The following is a 22,282-nucleotide window of genomic DNA, read 5'->3' as shown; positions in this document are numbered from 1 at the left end:
AGGTGGATAATATTGACACCTGCCCCTCGGTTGATCCCCAGAAGATCACAACAGTTTATACTCTCAGCAAGAATGGGAGCCAGTGCTCACTTTCTCATATACTCACCAATGCTGACTCTGTTTAGGATTCAATGTTTGCCTCTGGATAGGTGAAAACTAGTTTTCTGTTATAAATTTGTATTTCTTTGGGCTTTTTAAAAAGTTTTTATTTAGGGGATGCCTGGGTGGCTCAGAGGGTTAGGCCTCTGCCTTCAGCGCAGGTCATGATCTCAGGGTCCTGGGATGGAGCCCCACATCAGGCTCTCTGCTCGGTGAGAGCCTGCTTCCTCCTCTCTCTCTCTGCCTGCCTCTCTGCCTACTTGTGATCTCTATCAAACAAATAAGTAAAATCTTAAAAAAAAAAGTTTTTATTTAAATTTCAGTGAGTTAACCTACGGTATAATGTTTCAGGTGTACACGATAGTGATTCAGTACTTCCACACAACACTTCATGCTCATCCCAACAAGTGTCCTGCTTAACCCCAGTCACCTGTTTCTCCCGTCCCCCCCAGCACCCCTTCCAATAACCATCAGTTTGTTCTCCATAGTTAAGAAGAGTCCGTTTCTTGGTTTGTCTCCCTTTCTGATTATTAACAGTTGTAGCCTCATGTCTGTTGGTTCTGTGTATTTTCTCTTGTGAATTTCCTCTGTATCCTTTATTCTTATTTTCTAACTAAATTTATAGCACTCTTATATCTTATTGGTTTTGTGTTACAGATATATTCCCCCAGGTAGTTTTTTGTTTCTTTTTGTTTTGTTGTTTTACCTTTGCTTACTTGTATTGTCATTAGTTACAGAGGTTTTAAATTTTCATGTTGTCACATTTGTCCATCTTTTTGTTTATGCCTCTGGTTTTTAATCTTATGCTTAGAAAGTCATGTCCCATTCTAGAGTTATGGAAACATCACCTCAAATATTCTTTTTTTATAACTTAAAAAAATATTTAGGTCCTTAATGCAGCTATAATTTATGCATAATGAGATGTAGGGGCTAAAGTAAGTTTCTCCCCTCTATTCTAGAATATTCTGGACTTCCCCCAGAATTATACTGTTACCATAGTTTAGATTCCTCAATGTACGTGGTCTGTATCTTGGCTATTTGTCCTGTTCTATGGGTCATTCCTCTGTTTCTACACAAGTACTACCATCTTAACTGCTGTAGACTTAAGAGTATGTTTTGCTCTTCAGTGGATCTAGTCCTCTTTTATTAATAGTTTTCAGAGCTTATTCTGCATATTTATCCTTCCGGATGAACTTTAGAATTAACTTGTCAAGTCCATAGGAAGAGCTGATCAAATTTTGATTGGGATTGTTAAATGTTCAAATTAATCTGGAGAGACTTGACATCCTTACAGCACTGGACCTTGCTATCTGGCATCATAGTGTCTTCCCATTTACTCAGATTTTCTTTTTGGTATTTCAGCAGTTTTATAGTGTCCATATGTAGGTCTCATATATTTCTTTTAAAAATTATTATAAATAACTTAAATATTTGTTATGATAAAGGACCTGGTTTTTATTATGTATCCCAATTGGTTATTGCAAATACGTGATGCATAAGATAGCTATTAATGCTATTTACATAAATGATTCTCATAAACTGAAATATAACAAGTGAAAGCCTAATTTTATGGAAAAAATGGATGCTTGAAGGGATAAATTTCTAATTGTGGCTATAAAATATTTCTAAAACATAATTCCAAATAAAGTGATTAAAAACCACATTGAGTTTTTAACGTCTGACTAAACTGAATTCGTTTTTCCTTACTCTCACAGGTTATTATTAACTTGGTAGACCAAGCAGGCAGGGAGAAAATTATTGGTGATGCGTACCTGAAGCAAGTGTTACTCTACAACAGTTCACAGCTCACTTACGTCTCATTTGACTTCCACGAGCACTGGTAAGAGGGCTTCCTGACCGGAGTTCTGACCCGGTCCGGTGTTTGCCGCACGTGCTGCCATGGCAACCTGTCGCTTCCTGTCTTCCTATCGGAAAGAAACATCTCTTCTTGTCATTGTTATTTAGTTTTGATTTTCACATGAGCTTTATTTTGGCTGAAAATTTAATTGTTCCTGCATTATTTAGTCCTTCTTTTCCAAAACAACATGAGAGTTCCATTTTTCCTTTTGTCACCTGAAGAACTTCTGGAGCTTTTCCTTTCTGCTTCGGTCCAAGCCTGGCAAAAGTAATGGAGTCCCCTTACTTAAAAGTCATTCTCTTGTCTCGCCTTTATTGCGTATTAGTAATACTCCTTTCCCTATGGATCAACCTTACCAGCATTTGCTCCGGAAAAAAAATAATCGGTGAATCATTTTGATGGTAACTTTAACCTGTGTGTACTCTGAAAGCCGGTTCTTTTGTCATAATCCTGGCTCTAATGTGGGTTCATCTACCCAGGTATTGAAAATTTGGTGGGGGAAAGAAGCTTCTGATACCTGTGATATGTTTCAGTGTATTCTTAAATATATTTTCTTTCACAATGCAGATTAATTATAAGCATTTATATAGTTGCCCATATAATTTATAGTGATGTTAACCGCCTGTACTTAAAGCAATAATTTTAATTTTTCCAAGCTACTTTAAATATTGTATCTTAAGCTGAAAAAAAAAAAAACCGTTACTAAAGTTGTTTTTTTTTTTCCTTTGGCATGAATTTTAGCCGAGGAATGAAGTTTGAGAATGTTCAAACACTAACAGATGCCATTTGTGACATTATCCTTGACATGAAGTGGTGTTGGTAGGTGTTCCATAAGTCAATTTGATATAAACTCTTAGTCTGTGAAATCACATGTATTTGGTACTACTTAATAGCAGCAAGCTGAAAAAGCATTTTTCTTTCATTTTGCTTCCCAATTCCCATTTTCCTTTTCAAGAGTGGCCGTCATTGGGCAGTGATAGCTTAGAACAGGGCAGAGGTGTCAGGTGGTCAGGCAAAATGGAGTGACGCGCTCTCTGGCTGTTCTTTTACTCCAGTAGATGTTCCGTGGTCGACATTTCCTCTTTCTCTTCTCTCTCAACATCCCTAACATGGCTTCGAGGTACTTGGTCTCAGTGTGCAGGCATTTCAGAATTACCAGAGAGGGGAAAATGAAAATTATCAGCAGGAGGGAGTTGTAGGAAGAAGAAACTGGATTAAAGGATTGGAGAGAACATTTGATTAGACAGAGAAATTAGACACACAAGACATCTGCAGGACTCCTCACTGAGTGGTAAAGTGACTTTGTCTGCTCGAGCTAAATGCACTGAGATGCATTTCTCCTTGCAGTCAAAGGGGACAGGCAAGATGGTGTTTTAAGTGCCTTCTGGGGGCGCCTGGGTGGTTCAGTGGATTAAAGCTTCTGCCTTCGGCTCAGGTCATGATCCCAGGGCCCTGGGATCAAGCCCTGAGTTGGGCTCTCTGCTCAGCAGGGAGCCTGCTTCCCTTTCTCTCTCTGCCTGCCTCTCTGCCTACTTATGATCTCTGTCTGTCAAATGAATAAATAAAATCTTAAAAAAAAAATTAAAATGCCTTCTGGCTTTAATGTATAGAAGAGCATAATCCAGGATTGTGTCAGGTCTGCTTAGTAGTCAGTGAGACTGAAGACAAGTCATTCTGCCCTTCGGTTTTATTTTCTTTTGTTTGTCTTTAAAATGGGGATAATAATGTCTTATCAACTTATTGTGTGAGTTAACAACAGTGTCCACGAAGTGCTCAGTAATGCCTGTCACATAGTATTCCATCAAGTGGATAACCAGTGCTCCTGATTAGTTACTGCTATATTCTAAGGAACTGTGGTTTTTGAAAACCTCATTAAGGTATTTCATATTGTAAAATAATCCCAATCTATTTTTGAAAAAGGGTCGATCAAGCCGGGGTGATATGTAAACAAGAAGGGATTTTTCGTGTCAATTGCATGGACTGCCTGGATCGCACCAACGTGGTCCAAGCCGCCATCGCCCGCGTGGTCATGGAACAGCAGGTAATTGGGGGGTGGGGAGGGTGCTGCATTGTAAGTATTCATTTCTGCTTCTTTCCCACATGTAAACAAGTACATAAAATCGTTCTGTAGAACATTTACAGCATACAGACAGTTGCATTAAAACCTGGAAAGTACAACCTTCAGTGGAAATAAGTTGATTTAAGTGGCATTTTCTTAAGTACTCATTTCAAAAATGTGAGGCCCAGCATTTCAACGTCGTCGATCGGGTGGGCCTGTGTGGCCATACACCTTTTTCCTCTTAGCTCCACCTCGGGTCTTGTACGTTTGGGGCTTGGAGTCTGCGGCGCCTTCTGCTCAGCCAGCTGGCGCTGTGTGAGACTCTGCCAGTAGGAGGCGCCAGAGGAAGACCGTGAGGCTGGAGGAGGAGGAAGGGACAAGCTGCTTCGCCTGTCTTGTGGCGCCTTCTCTGCAGCTGTTGGCTCCTTTGGTGCCACAGAACTAGCTTTTATCCTCCACTCCTGTTGGTGGCGGATGCTTCCTGCAGTTCCAGCATCTGTTACTCAGTGTCCCCCTTTAGATCTCCAGCCCCACAACACCTGAGTGTTGCGTTCTCAAGGTAGACATTCTTAGCATGGGGTCTGGGCGTTTTTGATGGAACCTCGGTACTGTGTTTTGAGATGGTGAGTGTCTTCCTTCTCACTGTGCACAAAGCAGCCAGGTTTTGAGTCTAAGCCCTGGGTCTACCACGTATTTGGTGTTGACCCCATGGAAAAGCTCGGCCTCTCTCAGCTTCTATCTCTTCATCCTTAAAAGGGACGTAATAAGAGTATAGATTGCAGCAGGTTGTTACCAGGAGCCAATGAGATAAGTCGTATAAAAACCGCTCTCAGAACCCCATTCTCCACCCAGGGCTCGCACCTTCTGGGCACTCATGGCTCTGCTACTGCTAATGTTGTTGTTTTAAGAGGCTTTTTTGATAGTCTCACTGCATCGGCAAATTTAAAACAAAGGCAGAATAGAATATAAGCCTACAGCAAGACAGTGAAATATTTCATTCTGTTTAATCATGTGTAGCAATTGATAAAACTCTCTCTCAATAGTGCTCTATTTTGGAAACGTCCGGAAACACCATTTCTTTTATTTGAGGGTCCAAAATTGTACATGAACATGCTTCTTTTTGCTGCAATGTATATTTTATGCTATGGTTTCCTGCCTAATATGTACCTAATCCACCAATGTGTTAATTTTAGCTGAAAAAATTAGGTGTGATGCCCCCAGAACAGCCACTGCCAGTGAAATGTAATCGGATCTATCAGATAATGTGGGCCAACAACGGGGACTCCATTAGCAGACAGTATGCTGGCACCGCCGCTCTGAAGGTAAACACCGAAGGCCAGCTTTTGTGGGTCATTCTGTGGGACGCAGGAGGGGGTTTTAAAACAACCTTCTTCTTGAGAGAAAGCTACTTGGGCTACAGATGGTAGTCTATGTACTTGACTCCTTTCTGAAAAGTTTGGTTCATGCAGGGGTCACGTATTCCAGCTCTCCTCTGGCCAGGAAAAGGGAGCACCCATTAGCTTAAAGGAGGAAATGGGACAGACCTAAGGAAGAGCGCCTGTTGTCTCGGGAGGGGGCTGTTCTGCTTCCTTCTGCGGACAGAGGCCCAGGGTGGCTAGATCTTCCAGTTTCCCAAGGGAGTTTGGAAATCCGGAGTTCTGTGTGAAATAATTGGTTTTTGAAATGTTACACGGATAGAACATGTCTGCTGTTAGAATACGGTCCCGAGTATATTTGCCTCTGCTGAAGTTGAATCCCAGTCCTGCCCCTTACTAGCTTCGCAATCTTGAGCAAGTCACTTAACCTCTCTGTGTCTCTTCATTTGTAAAACCGAATAATACTAGACACACTTCAAGACTGTCGTGGGATTATATGAGTTAATGCATGTGAGGGCTTAGACCATTTCCTGGCACTCAGTAAATGCTGACGAAATGTTTTATTATCTTTTTGTGGTTGTTATGAATAAGTCTTTTGAAGATCCTACAGAGCTAATCTTCACAGAATTCAATTTAAATATAAACCATATTTACTAGGCACCAAATACTCCTTCTGTGGCCAGTAAGAAATGATGGAATTAGTTTACATTAGTTTTATGTTAATTTTCCTTCAAGGTAACAGTTTATCTCTGGATATTTCTTTTCTTTTTTTTTAAAGATTATTTATTCATCTTTTTTTTTTGACAGGGAGAGAGAGAGATACAGCGAGAGAGGGAACACAAGGAGGGAAGTGGGAGAGGGAGAAGCAGGCTTCCTACTGAGCAGGGAGCCCGATGCCGGGCTGACCTGAGCTGAAGGCAGACACTTAACGACTGAGCCACTGAGGCACTCCTCAGGATATTCCTTACAAAAAATTGTATCAAGTCTGAACAGGCCATCAAATCCATCTTCCGGTTGAGTGATAAATATAAAAAAGCTTTTTATTAATTAAGGAAATTGGACTTTCGAAGTCCTTGTACAAGTTACTGATTAAAGAGAAATACTTTTATGCACCCAATATCAGAACACCTAAATATATAAAGCAATTACTAACAAAATTAAAAGGAAGAATAAATAGCAGTACAATAATAGTAGGGGACTTTATTTTATTTTTTCAAGATTTCATTTATTTGAGAGAGACAGAGCACAATCAGAGAAGGGGAGAAGCAGACTCCCTGCTGAGCAGGGAGCCCAATGTGGGACTCAATCCCAGGACCCTGAGATCATGACCTGAGCTGAAGGCAGACGCTTAACTGACTGAGCCACCCAGGCACCCCAGTAGGGGATTTTAATACCCCATTCTCCACAGTGGATCATCCAGGGAGAAAATCAATAAGGAAACAGTAAATTTGAGCAGGACGGTAGACCAACTGGACCCAGCAGACGTATATAGAAAATTTCATCTAGGAACAGCAGAATACATATTCTTCAGAAGCACATATGGAACATTTTCCAGGACAGATGATAGGTTAGGCCACAAAACAAGTTTTAACAAGGTTCAAAAAGATAGAAGGTATTTCGGGTATCTTTTCTGACCACAGTGGTGGTCAGAAATGAATGAAAATGAATGTGAAATGAAAATAGAAATCGGTAATAGAAAAATTAGAAAATTCATAAATATGTGGAAATTAATACACTCCTGAACAATCACTGGGTCAAAGAAGAAATCAAAAAGGGTTAAATTAAAAAAAACAACAACAACCCAACTTGAAACAAATGAAAATGGAAACACAACTTAGGGGATGTGGCAAAAGCAGTTCTAACGGGAAAGTTTATAGCTATAAATGCCTACATTAAGAAAAAAGAAAGATCTCAAACAACCTAACTTTACTAGAACTAACTTTACAACAAACTAGAAAAAGAAGAAAGTAAGCCCAGAGTTATCAGAAAGAAGGAAATAATAAAGATTAGAACAAAAATATTTGAAAGGGAGACTAGGAAAAACAATAGAAAAGATCAACAAAACTAAGAGTTGGTTTTCTGGCACAACTTTTTTATTTTATTTTATTTTTTGTTTTGAAGAGTTGGTTTTCTGAAGAGATAAAATCAACAGACCTTTAGCTAGACTTATCAAGAGGAAAAAGGACTCGAAATTATAAATGAAAGTGACATTACAGCTGATATCACAGAAATACATAGAATCACAGGTGCCTGCTCTGAACAGTTATATGCCAACAAATTGGACAATGTAGAAGGAAGGGATACATTTCTAGAAACATACAACCTACCAAGACTGACTTTCGAAAAGATAGAAAATTGGAGCAGACCAACGAGTAAGGAGATTTGATGAATCAGTAAGCAAAACCTCCCAAGAAAGAAAAGCCCAAGACCAAATGGTTTCACTGGGAAATTCTACCAAATATTTAAAGAAGAATTAATGCCATTTCTTCTCAAGTTCTTCCCAGAAATGCTGCAGGATCTCATTTATATGAAGGATCTAAAAAAACCAAACTCAAAAACAAGACTTTGGTGCTTGCCAGGGGTGGGGGGAGATGGAGAGATGATTAAGCGGCACAGACTTCCAGCTAAGTCACTGCCCTCTAGGGACTTGCTCCGACACTGCTGTTGTGAAAAGCAAGAGAAACAAAACAAAACCATTTAAATCTTCGTTGGCTCATTCTATAGCAATTGTAATGGGCAGCAAGGGACAGAACTCTCTGCTCTTGCTCCCCATATACACACGTCCACACACACTGGTTACATCCCATTGTAATAAACTCTAGGGCACTGTCCACCCTTTCCCACATCAGAAATTTGTGATTTTTGAGTATCATACCAGTTTGAGGCTTGAAAATCTTCTTTTTGTTATATAGGAAGTTTGACCTGTAAATTATAGAAATTCTACAGACTGCCAAGAGAGGATTTACTTTAAAGCACCATCCAACTGTGAAGACTTGATGCCACAAATAGCACTTTAATTATTTGATGTGCTTGGGTCACAGCCAAATACTAGTAGATATTTTAACTTAACTACATTATTTAGAAGTTATAATAAAAAGCCTACAGAATTTTGGCCTTGTATTAAAAGCCTACACTGACTCTGGGGACATTCTTGTGTTTTGAATCAATTGTCAAAATGACTTTTTCCTTGACAGGGTGACTTCACAAGGACAGGAGAAAGGAAGTTAGCAGGAGTTATGAAAGATGGTGTTAACTCAGCAAATAGGTATTACCTGAATCGGTTTAAGGATGCTTATAGGCAAGCTGTTATAGGTAAGAAACCTAAATGCTTTTCTTTCTTTAAAATTTGTTATTCCTCTGTGACTAGGGTTTCACAGAAACCAACTTCATTAATATAGTTCATGTTTTCTAATATACTTGTGTTTCTATATTCAGCATTTTACCCAAGAAATCAAGTTCAGATTTTTACATGACTAGAATTTGATGAATTTTTTAGGCTGAGGCAACAAAAGCAACCGCTTGTTTCCATATGTATTTGTCGGGTTGTTGTTCATGTCACAGAAAGCAGAGTTGAGGTCCTGGAGTATGGAACAAGGTAGCCTAGAGCCTCATCAACTGAACACTCCACATTCAATTTGTTTTTCCATTACTCAGGGCTGTGAGATATAATGAGAGGTCTTGCTTTCCCCCATGTGACATTTATCATGTGTTCTTGCTGTGGACAGCACAGCATCCTTTCCTGTAAGAATGAATGAACATAGTATCAGGCTATCAGATTTAGGGATAATCCTAACCAATTCTTATCATTATTTGGAAGAGGAAATGGAGGGTAGCTTGCCCAGTGCAATATATACGTTGGCAAATTTTTTAAAATTTAATTTGCATGGAAGTATTACCTCATAGGATTAAAGTAAATGCAGAGTCTTCTGGACTAAAACCAAAGTAACAGCTTGTCCTGTGGTCTCTGGGAATATTTTTTAAATCCTATTTTTTAATCTGATTTTTTGTCATACATGACATAGTAGGGCCTTGGCACAGGCCAGTTAGGAATTTGAGATGTCTAGTGTAAAGAAGTTTGGTTTTTGCCACAGGTAGGATTTGTATTGACTGGAAAACTGGATTTTAGCAGTTTAGTCAGGGAAAAATAGGATACCTTTCCTCCGTTGATTGACCTAGCGACTGTTATGTCACTGCGGACCCAGGCTCTGTGTCTCTGTCTCTGTCCACAACATTAGCTTCACCTGAATCCTGAAGCTGGATTTCTTCAGAGGTGAGAGAGAGAGAGGCCAGTAGCAGTCTGGGCCTACTGTTTCCCCTCGTAAGGCCAGTGGTCTGCATCTCTGTCCCAGAAGCTGCCAGTCTCTGTCCCGCCCGTCTGTGGGGAATGGATTACAGTGCTTCCTAAAGCTAGAGCTGCATGCCACACCATGACGAAGTTAGCTTGTCTGTTCAGATCCTATGCCCGTTTTATTTTTATTTTACTTTTCATTTTTTAAAGTTTTTAAAAATTTATTTGATAGAGAGAGAGTACAAGCAGGGGAACAGCAGGGAGAGGGAGAAGCAGGGTCCCACTGAGCAGAGAGCCCGACGTGGGGCTCGATCCCAGGATTCTGAGATCATGACCTGAGCCAAAGGCAGACACCCCACTGACTGAGCCACCCAGGCACCCCCCCATGCCCATTTTAAAATCAGCTTGTCTTTGTTATTGAGTTGTAGGAATTCTTTATATATTCTGAATTCAGGTCCCTATCAGATGATTGTAAATACTCTCACCCATTGTGTGGGTTGTCTTTTCACATTCATGATCTTGCCCTTGAGACACAAAAGTTCTTGTGATGATATCCACTTTGTTGATTTTTCTTGTTTTTGTTGTTTGTGATTTTAGTGTCATATCTAAAACAAAAAAGCCATATCCAAGACCACCAACATTCATGCCTATGTTTTCTTATGAGTTCTGTTGTTTTAAATGTTATAGCCAAGTAAGATGATGATAGATATTAACACTTTCTACTCTAGATTTGATGCAAGGCATTCCAGTGACGGAAGATCTTTATTCCATATTTACCAAGGAGAAAGAACATGAAGCTTTGCACAAGGAGACTCAGAGAAGCCACCAGGAACTGATTAGCCAGCTGCTACAAAGTTATATGAAGTTACTGCTGCCTGATGATGAAAAGTTCCATGGGGGCTGGGCCCTCATTGACTGTGACCCTAGGTGAGTTGGACTGATGTTCTAGTAACTAAGGACACTAGTACTAGTGGTCATCCATAAAGCTAGGGACATGGATGTGTGATGCGTGGCAGTTTTCAGATACAGGGCTGGTCACTAAGGCAAGCTGACTGAGGCACTCACCGTGGGTGCAAAATTAAGGGGGCATTACAACAACACAGTAATGAAAAAAAATACTTTAAAGCAATATTTGATGTTTTAAAAAATCCAAATTGTAGAACTGCCATTCACAGCTGACTTGATTTCTAATCCTGTAATTCCCATGTAAAGTTGGTATCCTAGGTGAGGAGGTTAAAACTATGTGAAGTGTGTTTAGCTCTGCTATTTAAAGCATGCTACAAGCAAGGTGTTAGCTGCTTGCTAGTTTTTGTCTTGCCTCCTGTGTTTCCCACCATTACTGTTTTACTAGAAACTGCTGCCTTTGAAACTGTAAGACAAGGTGATGCGGACGGAGTAGATAATGAAGCTGGTGCTTTGGAATCAGTGACTTTGAAGGTCATGTTTTGGTTTGTTGTCTTCGAGAAAAGGCCGAGACCTGCCTATCAAGTGTCTTAGTATCTTTGTGGTAATGGGAGAACTTTGACACCCTGTGGCTGGTCCCGGTGTTGGCCCCTTTGGGAGGCACAGGTGATCTGGAGCCTTCCATTTGGGCCCTGGAGGAGCTGGAGCAGGAGCCAGCAGTGTTTCAGAACAGTCTTTTCTTCTGCCTTTCATTCCAGAGGAGATGCTTTTTCAGATACAGAGTAATTACCGTCTTCAGATTCACTTCATTTTCATCTCAGGTGGATGACTCTCTGATGGGTATCACGCGTCCATTGGAATTTCCAAAATTAACTGTGTGTCTGCATCGTGATTACACAGTTCTTTAAGAACCCGCTTTGTTAGCTCTTTTCTACTTCATCTTGTGGTTGCCATGCTTTATAATACTGATAAAATTTCTTTAAAGTCGCCACTGGTATTTTTCTTCATTTGCAAAAGCTTGAATATTTTGTAGATGGTGGACAGTTTTCCCCTGAAGGTATATGTGGAAACTGGCTCTTTGGTTAGCTGAGTTGCTACAGAACGCTTGTACAGTCTATCAGCTGAGCCAGAGCCGTGGACCCAGAGCAAGACGACTCTGACGGAGCAGGGAGAAGCAGCTCTGGGAATGCCTGTGCTGGCTCACAGCCTGCCAGCCAGCCATCAGGCTTGGGGTCTTCAGTAGTTAGTACCTGTCTGCCTTACCCATTCACTCCTGGGTTCTGTGTATATGTTTTTAAAAACACCTTTAAGATATAATTCATTATCCATCCACTTAAAGCATACAATTTAATAGCTTTTAGTATGGTCACATTTTCACTACTCTCAGAGAAAGCCCTGTACTCACTAGCGATCACTCCCTCCCTGTTCTCCTTTCCCTATGGCCAGACAACCACTAATCTACTTTTTGTCTCTATAGATGTCCCTGTTTTGGACATTTCATATAAATGGGATCACATAACATGTTCCCTTTTGTGTCTGGCTTCATTCCTCCTTATAGCTGAATGGTATTCCGTCCTGTGGTTAGAGCCCATTTTGTCCTTTTTCTTCCACGATGGGCATTTAGGTTGTTTCCACCTTCTGGCTTTAGTAAATAGTAATACTGTTTTGGTTTGAACACCAGTTTTTATCTGGGGGTACATACCTAGGAGTGGAAATTGGTGGGTCATGTGTAATTCTGTGCTTAACTTCTGGGAAACCACCAAGCTGTTCTCCACAGTGATTGCACCATTTGACATTCTCACCAGCAGTGTATGAGGGTTCCAATTTTTCCACCTCCTCGCTAATACTTTTTCCTTTTCCTCCCCCCCCCTTTTTAAAAAAAATTGTACTCCTTCTAAGGGGTGTGAAGTGGTATCTCACTGGTTTTGGTTTGCACTTCCCTACTAACAAAGGATGGGAAGGATTTTTTCTTGTGTTTCTTGGCTATTTGTATATTTTTCTTAGAAAACTTGAAATCCTTTGCCCATTTTAAAAACTGGTGTCTGTGGTTTTTTGTTGTAGAGTTGAGCTACGTGTTTTGGTAAATAAACTTTTACAGGGGCTAGGGCTAGGGTTTGCGTGAGCGAAGTGAGCAAGCTTGTACAGCTACAGGGTCGGATCCTGTCTTTATCTAAAACGCTGGTGTTTTGTTCGTCGTATTTTGGAATTTTGATTTTTTTTTTTAAGTATTGCACTAACAATTATCTTGATGGCTGGGTGTTTTTGACGACCTCTGAAATTTTGCGCCAGAGACTTGCCGCACTGCAGTCGCAGCCGCTTAACTCTCTGGCAAAAAACCAGTTCCGGCCGCAGTTGGCAACACACGCAGCCCTGCCGCAGCGGGAACGGCCCGCTCCTGGCGCCTGCTCTCTGCCCTCCCCTCCCGCGCGGCCCCGCGCCGTGCCCACACTGCCCGCGGGCCTCCCCGGCTCCGCCGCCGGGGCCTGTTCTGTTGCAGCCCCGAGCTCGGCTAGGACCGCCCGTGGCCAGCCCCGGCACGGAGGCCTGCGGGTCGCGCCGCTCCTTCCCCCAGCCCTGCGCCCCGTTGCCGCCAAAACACTGGGATCTTGGTGACAGGTGCCTGGGGGCGCGCTCCGGGTCCCGAGAGGAGCCGGGAAAGTGGAAGGACGCCCGGCGTCCTGCCCAGCTGCCATCGGGACCTGCACCGGCCCACTCCTTCTTATTTTGCCCGGCTCCACCGGACCCGCTTTTTCCACCCCGAGTGCAGGACCACTTCCCCCGGTTCAGAGGAGCAGCCGCGCTGTTGGGCGTGTGAGCGCAGGAGAGCGCAGTGCCGCAGCCACCCGCGTCCCTTGGGTGACGACCCCTTGGGTGTGGGCGCGGTCCGGTGAGGGTCTGGTGAGGGTCTGGTGAGGGTCCGGCGGGGGTCCGGGGCACTGCGGGCTCCTCGGCGCCCCGCCCCACCGCGGGGCGGGCGTTGTGCGGGGGCGGGCTGGCGGGGACGGGCGCGCATGCGTACTGGGCGGGTGCCGCGGCAGCGGGGGCGGCCGGAAGCGAGTGGCGGCTCCTGGGCGGGGCTTGGCTCTGCAGTTGCCGCAGTTGCCGCAGTCTCCGCAGTCGCTGCAGGCGCGAGGTCGGGTGCAGGCGGCTCTGACTGAGCTTCGACTTCTCGACGGACGGACGGACTGACTGACTGACGGACACCATGCCGCGCTCCCACAGGCCTCCGCCAACCGCCCAGCGGCCCACCAACGCCACAGGCAATGCCACTGGCAACGCTGCCGAGCCCAAGCCCGAAGGCGGCAGCCTGGCCACGACTTTCAAGATTTTTCTCCTTTTTGCAGGACTGATGGTTAAAGTTCCTGTGGGCTTGTATTTTTCCTGCAAATTGCTCCTTTTCCAGAGTCTCCTGTTAATGTCTCCTGACGACAGTGGCTTTTACGCGACCATCGTGGCGGTGGTGGGGCTGCATGTGGTGCTGGCGGTGTTCGTGTTCATCGTGTGGAAGGAGGGCATGCCCGACTGGCAGGAGAACAAGAACGAGTAGAGCAGCCCGGGAGCTGCGACCGCGGGGGGTGGGGAGCCTGGGGGGGGTCTTTCTTTTCTCATCCGTGTTGACAGTCGTGTCCGTTGTGCGCTTCGGGGGGAGGGTGGGGGGAGGGGCTCTTTACTGCGGCGGCGACCCCAGTAAAACCGCGGGTGGGGGGTGGGGGGCTGTTTCCTGACCGCCTGTTCCGTGCCCAGTGCTTTGTGTTCAGACATAGTGTTTGTGACTGAGGATCCGGGAGGACTGGTGTAGATACGACCGCCCGGGCGGGGGCGGGGGGGCCGCGCTGGCTCGGACGCGTAGACCCGAGCCGGGAACATGTGTGCGGACGTGACTGCGGAGGCTCGGCGGGGGCGCCCGCGGCCGGCGCGCGTGTAAGTACCGCGGCGGGCGGGCGGGCGGGGCGGGCGCGGGCGGGCGCGGGCGGGGCTCCGCACCGGGGGCCTCGGGCCGTCGGGTCCTGGCGTCTCAGTCATCGTATTTTTCGGTCGTATTTTGGGTGAAAACTGAGGGGGATGTGTTACGTTAGCGTGAGCCCGCCGGCGGTCGGCTGCGACGAGGGGCCGCTGATGTAAATTACTGCGGGTTCCAAGTTTGGTGCGTCTGTCCCCGCAGTACGCAGGAGACGATGACCTCATTCTGACGCAGCTGAAGGATGTGACTTCCATCGACAAGTGATTTTCCCCCTACTGTTTTCCATTTGTTTTTCAGTAGCATTTTGGTAAATCTTGGCAAATAGGGATGAAATTCAAAGGGAGGATAGTGGAATTTTGAGACTAATTAGAATGTAGATGGATTCCCACCTTGTGATTAGAGGTTGTTGATATTACATGACTTAGAGAAGTTTTGAGTTCACATTTTGCCTGCTTTATCTGTTGTTTTTTTGTAGATTTTACATGTCAACCATTTTTTTATTAGTAATTTTACAGAAATGTATTTTGCTGTACGTTTAATGAATTCATCAACACTCATCTAGTTTCCGACCCTTTGTTATTTGATTTGTGAGTGGTGGTAAAATACAGCAAAACGGACTTAGAAGAAGGAAATGTTTACTCGTTCTTTAAAAGGCAAATAAATTGATACATCTGGAGTAAGAAATATAGAGTGGTTTGGGCTCGGTTCCAATTTTTGCATCTAAATCTATGGATTTTTATCTATACATAACTATGTAATTTTTTTTTTTTTTTTTCAAAAGATGCATCCTACATGTGTAAAAATATCCTTCCCGTGCAGTGCCCTTTTGATGATTAGGTCTTGTGAGATAATCTAGACGTTTCCTTCCTCGGAGCCTGAGGGTTTTCCTTTCTTCCCAATCCCCTTTCCCTGGAAATTATCTTATTTCCCTGAATCCTCCTACCTCCTTGACCACCACTCTCTGAGAAGGGACCTCTTCTCAGCTGCAGCCCTTTCCTGAACCCCCCCCCCACAAAACTCAAACTGCCCCCCCCCCATGGATAGATTGTATGCATCTGACTTCAAAAGTGGGATTCACTGATTTTTTTCTACCACACCCCCCCAGACACAATGATCTTAAGTGGTTCTGCTATAGGGGTAATCTTGATGAAAATGCAGATAAAGATGAAAATATTTAATTACCTGTGTCATGTCTGTTTAGCCTCATTGACGCTACTCACAGAGATGTGGATGTGCTGTTACTGCTTTCTAACTCTGCTTACTACGTGGCCTAGTAAGTTTGATTTAAAGCTTTTAATGGTTCTTGTAATATGAGTACATATCCTTATTAGGGTCCATGACATTAAGAATCTGGTTTTATATATTTTAAGGAACTTCATGGAACCCTACATAACTGTTACATCACTGTTAATTTGAGAATGTGATTTTAGCACTTAGCTTATTTAATATTCTTTTAGCACTTAGCTTATTTCCTATATTTCATGTTTTGATGTACTCCATATACTTTTAAATAACTATACATTTTTTATTACTATACAATACATATTTCTCCATTGTTTAGCACTGATACTTCCATTTCATTGCTATTAGCAATGAAATAGTTGTCTTTGTGCAGATAATTGTGTTTGTACACACACACACACACATGCACACACCTGCCTCTTTGGTTACAAGAGTCTGATCAATTATTATACTTTTGTGGTTTACTGCCAGATCTCCAGAAACACTAATTAACAATGCCACCAGCAAAAAAAAAAAAAAAGTACTTGCTTGTTTGCCTTACCAAGATCAATTTTTTTTTCTCTAAGTAAATTCTTTCTTTCTGGCCTTTTACGAACAATTTTTTAAAGTCATTGGCCCAGGTGCCCATTGGCATTGATTATATGGATTTTTTATTCTTGAGTTTGGGCAGCAGGTTTATCTGCTGTGTTAATCACAAACACATACTTTCAGTATATGTAGGTGTTTGCCTTCGCCTTCCTTTTAGTTTGTTGGTTTTGTTTTGTAGAAGTTTTTATAAAACAAATTATATTTTCTTAACTGATTTTAGTTTAAGATCCATAAGATGATTCCCCTTTAGCTACTGAACTACATATATGTTAATCTCATTTCATCTAGTTTTTAAATGTTTAAACTCTTTACCCAAGAGTATATTGTGCCCTGGAAGATTGTAACTGCATAGAAGTTGCTCCTATTCTGTCTCAGCTGATGAGCCAAATATGGTTTTGATTTTAATCCTATTTTTACTTCCTTTCCCTTTATCCAGTTATGATGATGAAGTTGATAAAGTAAACCAGTATCAACGACTAAGTCTAGAAGACCTGGAAAAAATAGAAATAGGTAAATTTTAACATGCTAACCAAGTCCTAGAAAGCAAATACTGTTCTTCCAAGAGTGGGCCACATTGTTTGAGCAAGCAGTATGACTTACTAAAATCAGAAAAGGATACTGATATTGCAGCTGGTCTATTTCTTAGGACTCATTTCTATTCTTTAGATTAGCAGTGAATGATATGGTCTAGTAATTATTTCTTTAATTGCTTATCTTATGACAATTCACGCAAAGATCAAGAAAGTTTAAATACTTGAGACCGAAGAAGAGTCTTTATTTAGTTTCATCAAACCAAATCATCACAATAAGCTTGTATTGTGTACTCTTATTTAGAAGAAATAAGAAAAATGTGCTAAAACCTAACTGATGAATAAGTGTTAGTATTTTGAAGATACAGAAAAATGAATTTTATGTGAAAGGTTTAACCATATTCACATTTGGGGTTTTAGGTCCCGAGCCCACTCTCTTTGGTAAGCCGAAGTTCTCCTGCATGCGACTGCACTACAGATACAAAGAAACAAGCGGCTATTTCCACACCCTGAGAGCTGTAGTGCGCAGTCCAGAAGAGGATGGGAAAGGTAATGAGGAGATGACCGTATTCGGTGATAACTTTTGATCTGCTCTTCTAAGTTACAAGTGGAAGTGAGGACAGTCCATACCATTATAAACGGAACATAGCTTTATGACCCGAAATAGCCACTCTGTCCCCCAGAAAGCAGGGAAATTATTTGAACTGATGTAGTTGGGGTAAGGAAATCTCAGTGTTTGGTCACGGGGTAATCAGGGCTGCTTCCTACGAGGCGTGCCTTTCACGGACAGTAGTCAGGGGACATTTCTGTCTTGTTCACCACTGTTGCCTTGGCATCTAACACGGGACAAGTGAGAAGAAACTTTTAATTCCAATTGATTTGGTTCATTTGTCCTTTATTAACTCTTCTGTTAAAATACGTTTTAGAACATTTTGAATTAGTGGGGAGAGTAGTAAACAAGCAATTTTCTGTAAATTTTAGCAAATAAACTTGTATTTAAATGTAGGACCACAAATTTCATTTAGGGGTCTGAATTACAAGTGCTATTTTAGTATGTTTTTGGAGAAACTGACAAGCAGTTGTGTTTGGGTTTCAGATACCCTTCAGTGCATTGCAGAGATGCTACAGATAACCAAGCAAGCCATGGGATTAGATGTACCTATAATTGAGAAAAAACTTGAGAGGTAAGTATACTACTACAATTTTCTCAAGTATAAAAAAAGTATTATCCAAAGTCCCATTTCTTTAGAAGTATTTGCAAAATGGGGAGAAATCAAATTGTGGTATAACATATTGGTATTTAGACTGAGACGTGTCAAATTTCTGTGGATCAAAAAGTAATACTTTTAAAATTTGCTCTTCTGAGAGTCCATCTAGAAATACATTATTTGTGGCCATAATTTAACCAACTTTAAAACATACTCGCTGTCATTTTCTCTATGAATGCCGGTGGGTTAAGAATGCCTCTAGATTATTTCACATTAAAATTTGGATTTCCCATTTGCTTATGTTTCATGGTCCACATTCGACTAAAGAGCAATTTGCTTATCTAGAGAAAAATTGTTCAGTCTTGTGTTAGTAGAGAGAATGGTTTCCACAGCTCTTTAACATCCTAATTTTTATAAAACGCTCATGACCAGTAAGTCCATACTGAGGCATGTGGCAAATACCAGTCACTTTTGCTTGTATTTGTAGCTATCATGAGGGATGCCAAATAAGAAAATCCTGTGTTAAATATGCTGTATCTTTTAAAATAATTGTAGGTAATCTACAGGAAATACAAGGAAACAAATTCTCCCCCCTCCCATCTGAATCCAGCCAAGTTGGAATGGGTGCAGACAGATTTAGTTAAAATGCTGTACATTCCCATTGATGGTCTGTGTTGGCTTGGCTGGTTGTTTAGGTTGTCAGTGTGGTAGACCTGCCCAAATGGTAGCCACTTGCCACGAAAGTGACCATAGTAGTTCCCCTCCTCCCCCATCCATGTTCCTGTTAACCTGTGGTCAGCCCTGGTCTGGGAGCTCTTGATGCACTGTCGCAGGGCCTGTGTCATATACTTCTTCTCACCGTGTAGACACTTACCATCTCACATCCTCACCAGAAGGGTGAGTAGAGTACAATAAGATATTTAGAGAGATTAACTTTTATTTATAGTCTTATCAATTATTCCTGTTAATCTCTCACTCTGCCTAGTTATAAACTAAACTTTATCACAGGTTATATATGTATAGGAAAAAACATAGTACATATAGGGTTTGATCCTATCTGTGGCTTCAGATGTTGGGGATCTTGGAATATATTCCCCACAGGTAAGGCAGGTAGGAACTGGTGTTGTCTGAATTTTGGATTGGGATTTTTGTTTTTTATTCTCAAAATACACAAAAATGCAGGCTGAGGCAGCCATTGAGAGGCTTCTCTCCCTTCCCTTCCTCTACTGCTTTCTCCTCTGAATGCCAAAGAGAACCCAGTTGAAGGAAACATGCAGTAATAATGATCAAATCTAAAGACAAAGTTTTGATCCAGAAGAACTCAACATGATTAACCCAGCTACTGCAAGGAGCTTCCATGTAGGATTAAGATCTTACAGATGTAGTGTTTCCACAGGCTGGCTCTTCACTGCATGGGCTGCTTGAGGGCAGGACATGCAGGAAACTGCTTGCTGGACTGGGGTTAAAGTCACCCAGCCAGGGCACTGTTCCCATTCAGTGCCCGGGGACAACTTGTCCATGTCATTTATAAAGGCTTCTGATGCCTAGCTGTAAACTGCTAACACAGTGGTTGCTTCAAAGACTTGGGACCAAAAAGAATAAGATCTCCCATTAATCATCTTTTAATAGGGATTATATGTTGAAATATTTTGTACATATTGGATTAAGTATCAAAATTTCATGTTTCTAATATGGCTAGAAAAATTTAAAACTACATCTGGTTTACATTTCTTTTGAACAGTACTGTTCTAGTATCAACTCCAAGGGATTACCTGCATTTATTAGCAGTGCATGGTTTCAGAAATTGGGCCCAAAGTAACAGCTTCCTCTTACAGTAATTATAACTGGTGTATTGGATTTCAGAGGGAGTGAACTTTTTTCTCTTCTAATTTATAGGAAGAGCAGTAAACCTCACGAAGACATCATTGGCATCAGATCTCAAAACCAAGGCTCTTTGGCACAGGGAAAGAATTTTTTAATGAGCAAATTTTCATCTCTAAATCAAAAAGTGAAACAGACCAAATCTAATGTAAATATTGGCAATCTACGAAAGCTAGGAAACTTTGCCAAACCTGAAATGAAAGTTAACTTTCTAAAACCCAACTTAAAAGTGAATCTTTGGAAGTCAGATAGTAGTCTTGAAACCATGGAAACCACAGGTGTGATGGATAACAAAGTCCAGGCAGAGTCGGATGGGGAAATGTCTTCGGAGAATGACTCCTACCACTCTGATGAATTCCTTACAAATTCCAAATCTGATGAAGACAAACAGCTAGCTAATTCTTTAGAGAGCGTCGGGCCAAGAGACTATGTTCTTCCTAGTTGTGGTATTATTGCTTCCGCGCCTCGGTTAGGCAGCCGGTCCCAGTCCATCAGCAGCACTGATCTTAGCATTCACGTTCCTTCAGAGGCTGCTGCCCCTGGAAGTGGGTCTGGAAAAGGCCAAGAGTCTCCTTTGAAGAAAAGTCCTTCTGCTGACAACATATACATATTGACTGGCTTTGCCAAGCCTGTGGACGTTTACTGCCATAGATTTGTACAAGACGCACAAAACAAAATGACCCAGCTGTCAGAACCAGGGTCTGTTTCTCAGCAGGTTAGTGAGGAAGGAAATCAAATGACCAATCAAATTTCTAATGAAGAAACCCAATCTGAATCAGCAGCACAGATACCTTCTCGGCCGTCTCAGTTAGATGTGTCTTTTCCTGCAGCAGGTCCCCAGTACTTGTCCGTCGAACCAGTGCATCCAGCTGTATCTCAAAAGACCCCTGGTTCTGGCTCCAGCACGGCTGAATTTGAGACAGGCCTTCACGTAACTCCTTCTCCTTCAGAGGGCAGTAGCAGCAGAGCAGTCTCTCCCTTTGCAAAGATTCGAAGTTCCATGGTCCAAGTTGCTAGTATCACCCAAGCTGGCTTCACCCAGGGGATTCACTTCGCAGTGGCAAAGGTTCAGAAGAGCCCTGCAGAACCTGAAGGGGTTAATGAAGTCCAGCAAAATGAACTTAAAAATATGTTTACACAATGCCAGACACGAATAATTCAGATTTAATTTTTAGCCACAAAGAATCCTATGGCTTTTATTTAATCCAAAAAGAGGTTTCACATATTAGGCTATTTTAACCTGTTGTTTTTGAAGCTAGGAATCACAAATTCGAATTATGTTTATCGGGAAAGTTTTTAAAAGGAGCTGAACTTGGGCAGATTTCCAGATTTGAGAGCCAGGACGAAAGAAGCGTGTCATCCTAGAACGTGTAAACGTGAGTAGCTCATACACTACAGAGCAGTTGGTGTCTGAAAGTAATTTGGGGATAATTACTTAGAGACATAATAACCTGAACTTTTTGTGCAATGAGAGGAGAAGTGAAGCGTTGGAAGTAAACACGAAGGGTGAACATGGACACATTGAGGGGAATAGCTTTTTCATAATTTGTCTTGTTTGTCCATCCATTTCTGTGTTAAATATTTAGTTTTTAGTGACTTTTGAGTGTTACTAGTACGAAGAAGCATTTGAATATTAAAAAACTCTAGTTTAGTTTTGATGGCTTAACCATTCCCTATTAAGAGTAAATTGAGGTTTACTGGCACTGCAGTCAAGAAAGGTATGCCCATTTGATCCTCATTTTCCCCATAGTCTACTTAAATTTAAAATACTCTGCCCCTTGTACACCCCAAAGTCTAGAATTAAAGACCTATCAGTCATAAAACCTGAGACACCAGATGTAACTACCAGCACCTATTAAATTATTCTGCTGTTTTTAGGAATGGAAGACTACATTTTATCAGATACTGGCAATTCTTGAAATGAATGTTCAGGTTGTAATTTTTTGCAGGGGAACATTTCTTAACCTCTTGTCTAGACTAAAAACCGCAGAAAATTTAGTCTGATGCACAGCTGTACTAGAACTGATTCATGACTATAATCCTGACCCCATGGAACCGTGGCCTCACAAAAGCCCATACAAGAACGTTGCACACCTTATTCCAAACAAGTATTGGTTTGTCTGGTATCTTTAGAGCCTTACTCTGTTGAAGTGATTCTCAGCTAAACATTATGTCTGTTGTAACTTTGATAAGTATTTCAACATTTGTTATTTATTAGTGGTATCTTTTTTTTGGAAGTGTCAAATCTTGTGACTATTTAAAATAAAACACCATTGTAATTTAAAGTGA

At 41.9% G+C, this 22,282-nt stretch overlaps 1 protein-coding gene across 3 annotated transcripts in view; it reads left to right on the top strand.

Annotated features, from left to right (window-relative positions):
* Positions 1 to 22,282, top strand: part of INPP5F (inositol polyphosphate-5-phosphatase F) — a 78,986-nt gene extending 56,704 nt beyond the window's left edge. The window contains exons 10-20 of one of the 3 annotated variants that reach the window (XM_045068770.1): positions 1,815 to 1,939; positions 2,699 to 2,776; positions 3,878 to 3,998; positions 5,210 to 5,338; positions 8,587 to 8,704; positions 10,409 to 10,607; positions 15,746 to 15,817; positions 16,811 to 16,884; positions 17,325 to 17,453; positions 18,001 to 18,088; positions 20,009 to 22,282. In XM_045068770.1, the coding sequence (XP_044924705.1) occupies positions 1,815 to 1,939; positions 2,699 to 2,776; positions 3,878 to 3,998; positions 5,210 to 5,338; positions 8,587 to 8,704; positions 10,409 to 10,607; positions 15,746 to 15,817; positions 16,811 to 16,884; positions 17,325 to 17,453; positions 18,001 to 18,088; positions 20,009 to 21,161 (2,286 nt within the window). In that variant the 3' untranslated portion in view covers positions 21,162 to 22,282. Of the gene's footprint in view, positions 1 to 1,814; positions 1,940 to 2,698; positions 2,777 to 3,877; positions 3,999 to 5,209; positions 5,339 to 8,586; positions 8,705 to 10,408; positions 10,608 to 14,236; positions 14,505 to 15,745; positions 15,818 to 16,810; positions 16,885 to 17,324; positions 17,454 to 18,000; positions 18,089 to 20,008 lie in introns of those variants that run through there. The other 2 variants (XM_045068771.1, XM_045068772.1) reach the window with 2 other exon arrangements.

This window comes from Mustela putorius, unplaced genomic scaffold (assembly GCF_011764305.1).
Source record: "Mustela putorius furo isolate JIRA1106 unplaced genomic scaffold, ASM1176430v1.1 tig00003909_pilon_pilon_pilon, whole genome shotgun sequence".
NCBI lineage: Eukaryota > Metazoa > Chordata > Mammalia > Carnivora > Mustelidae > Mustela > Mustela putorius.
This window is presented reverse-complemented; position numbering and strand designations above follow the sequence as displayed.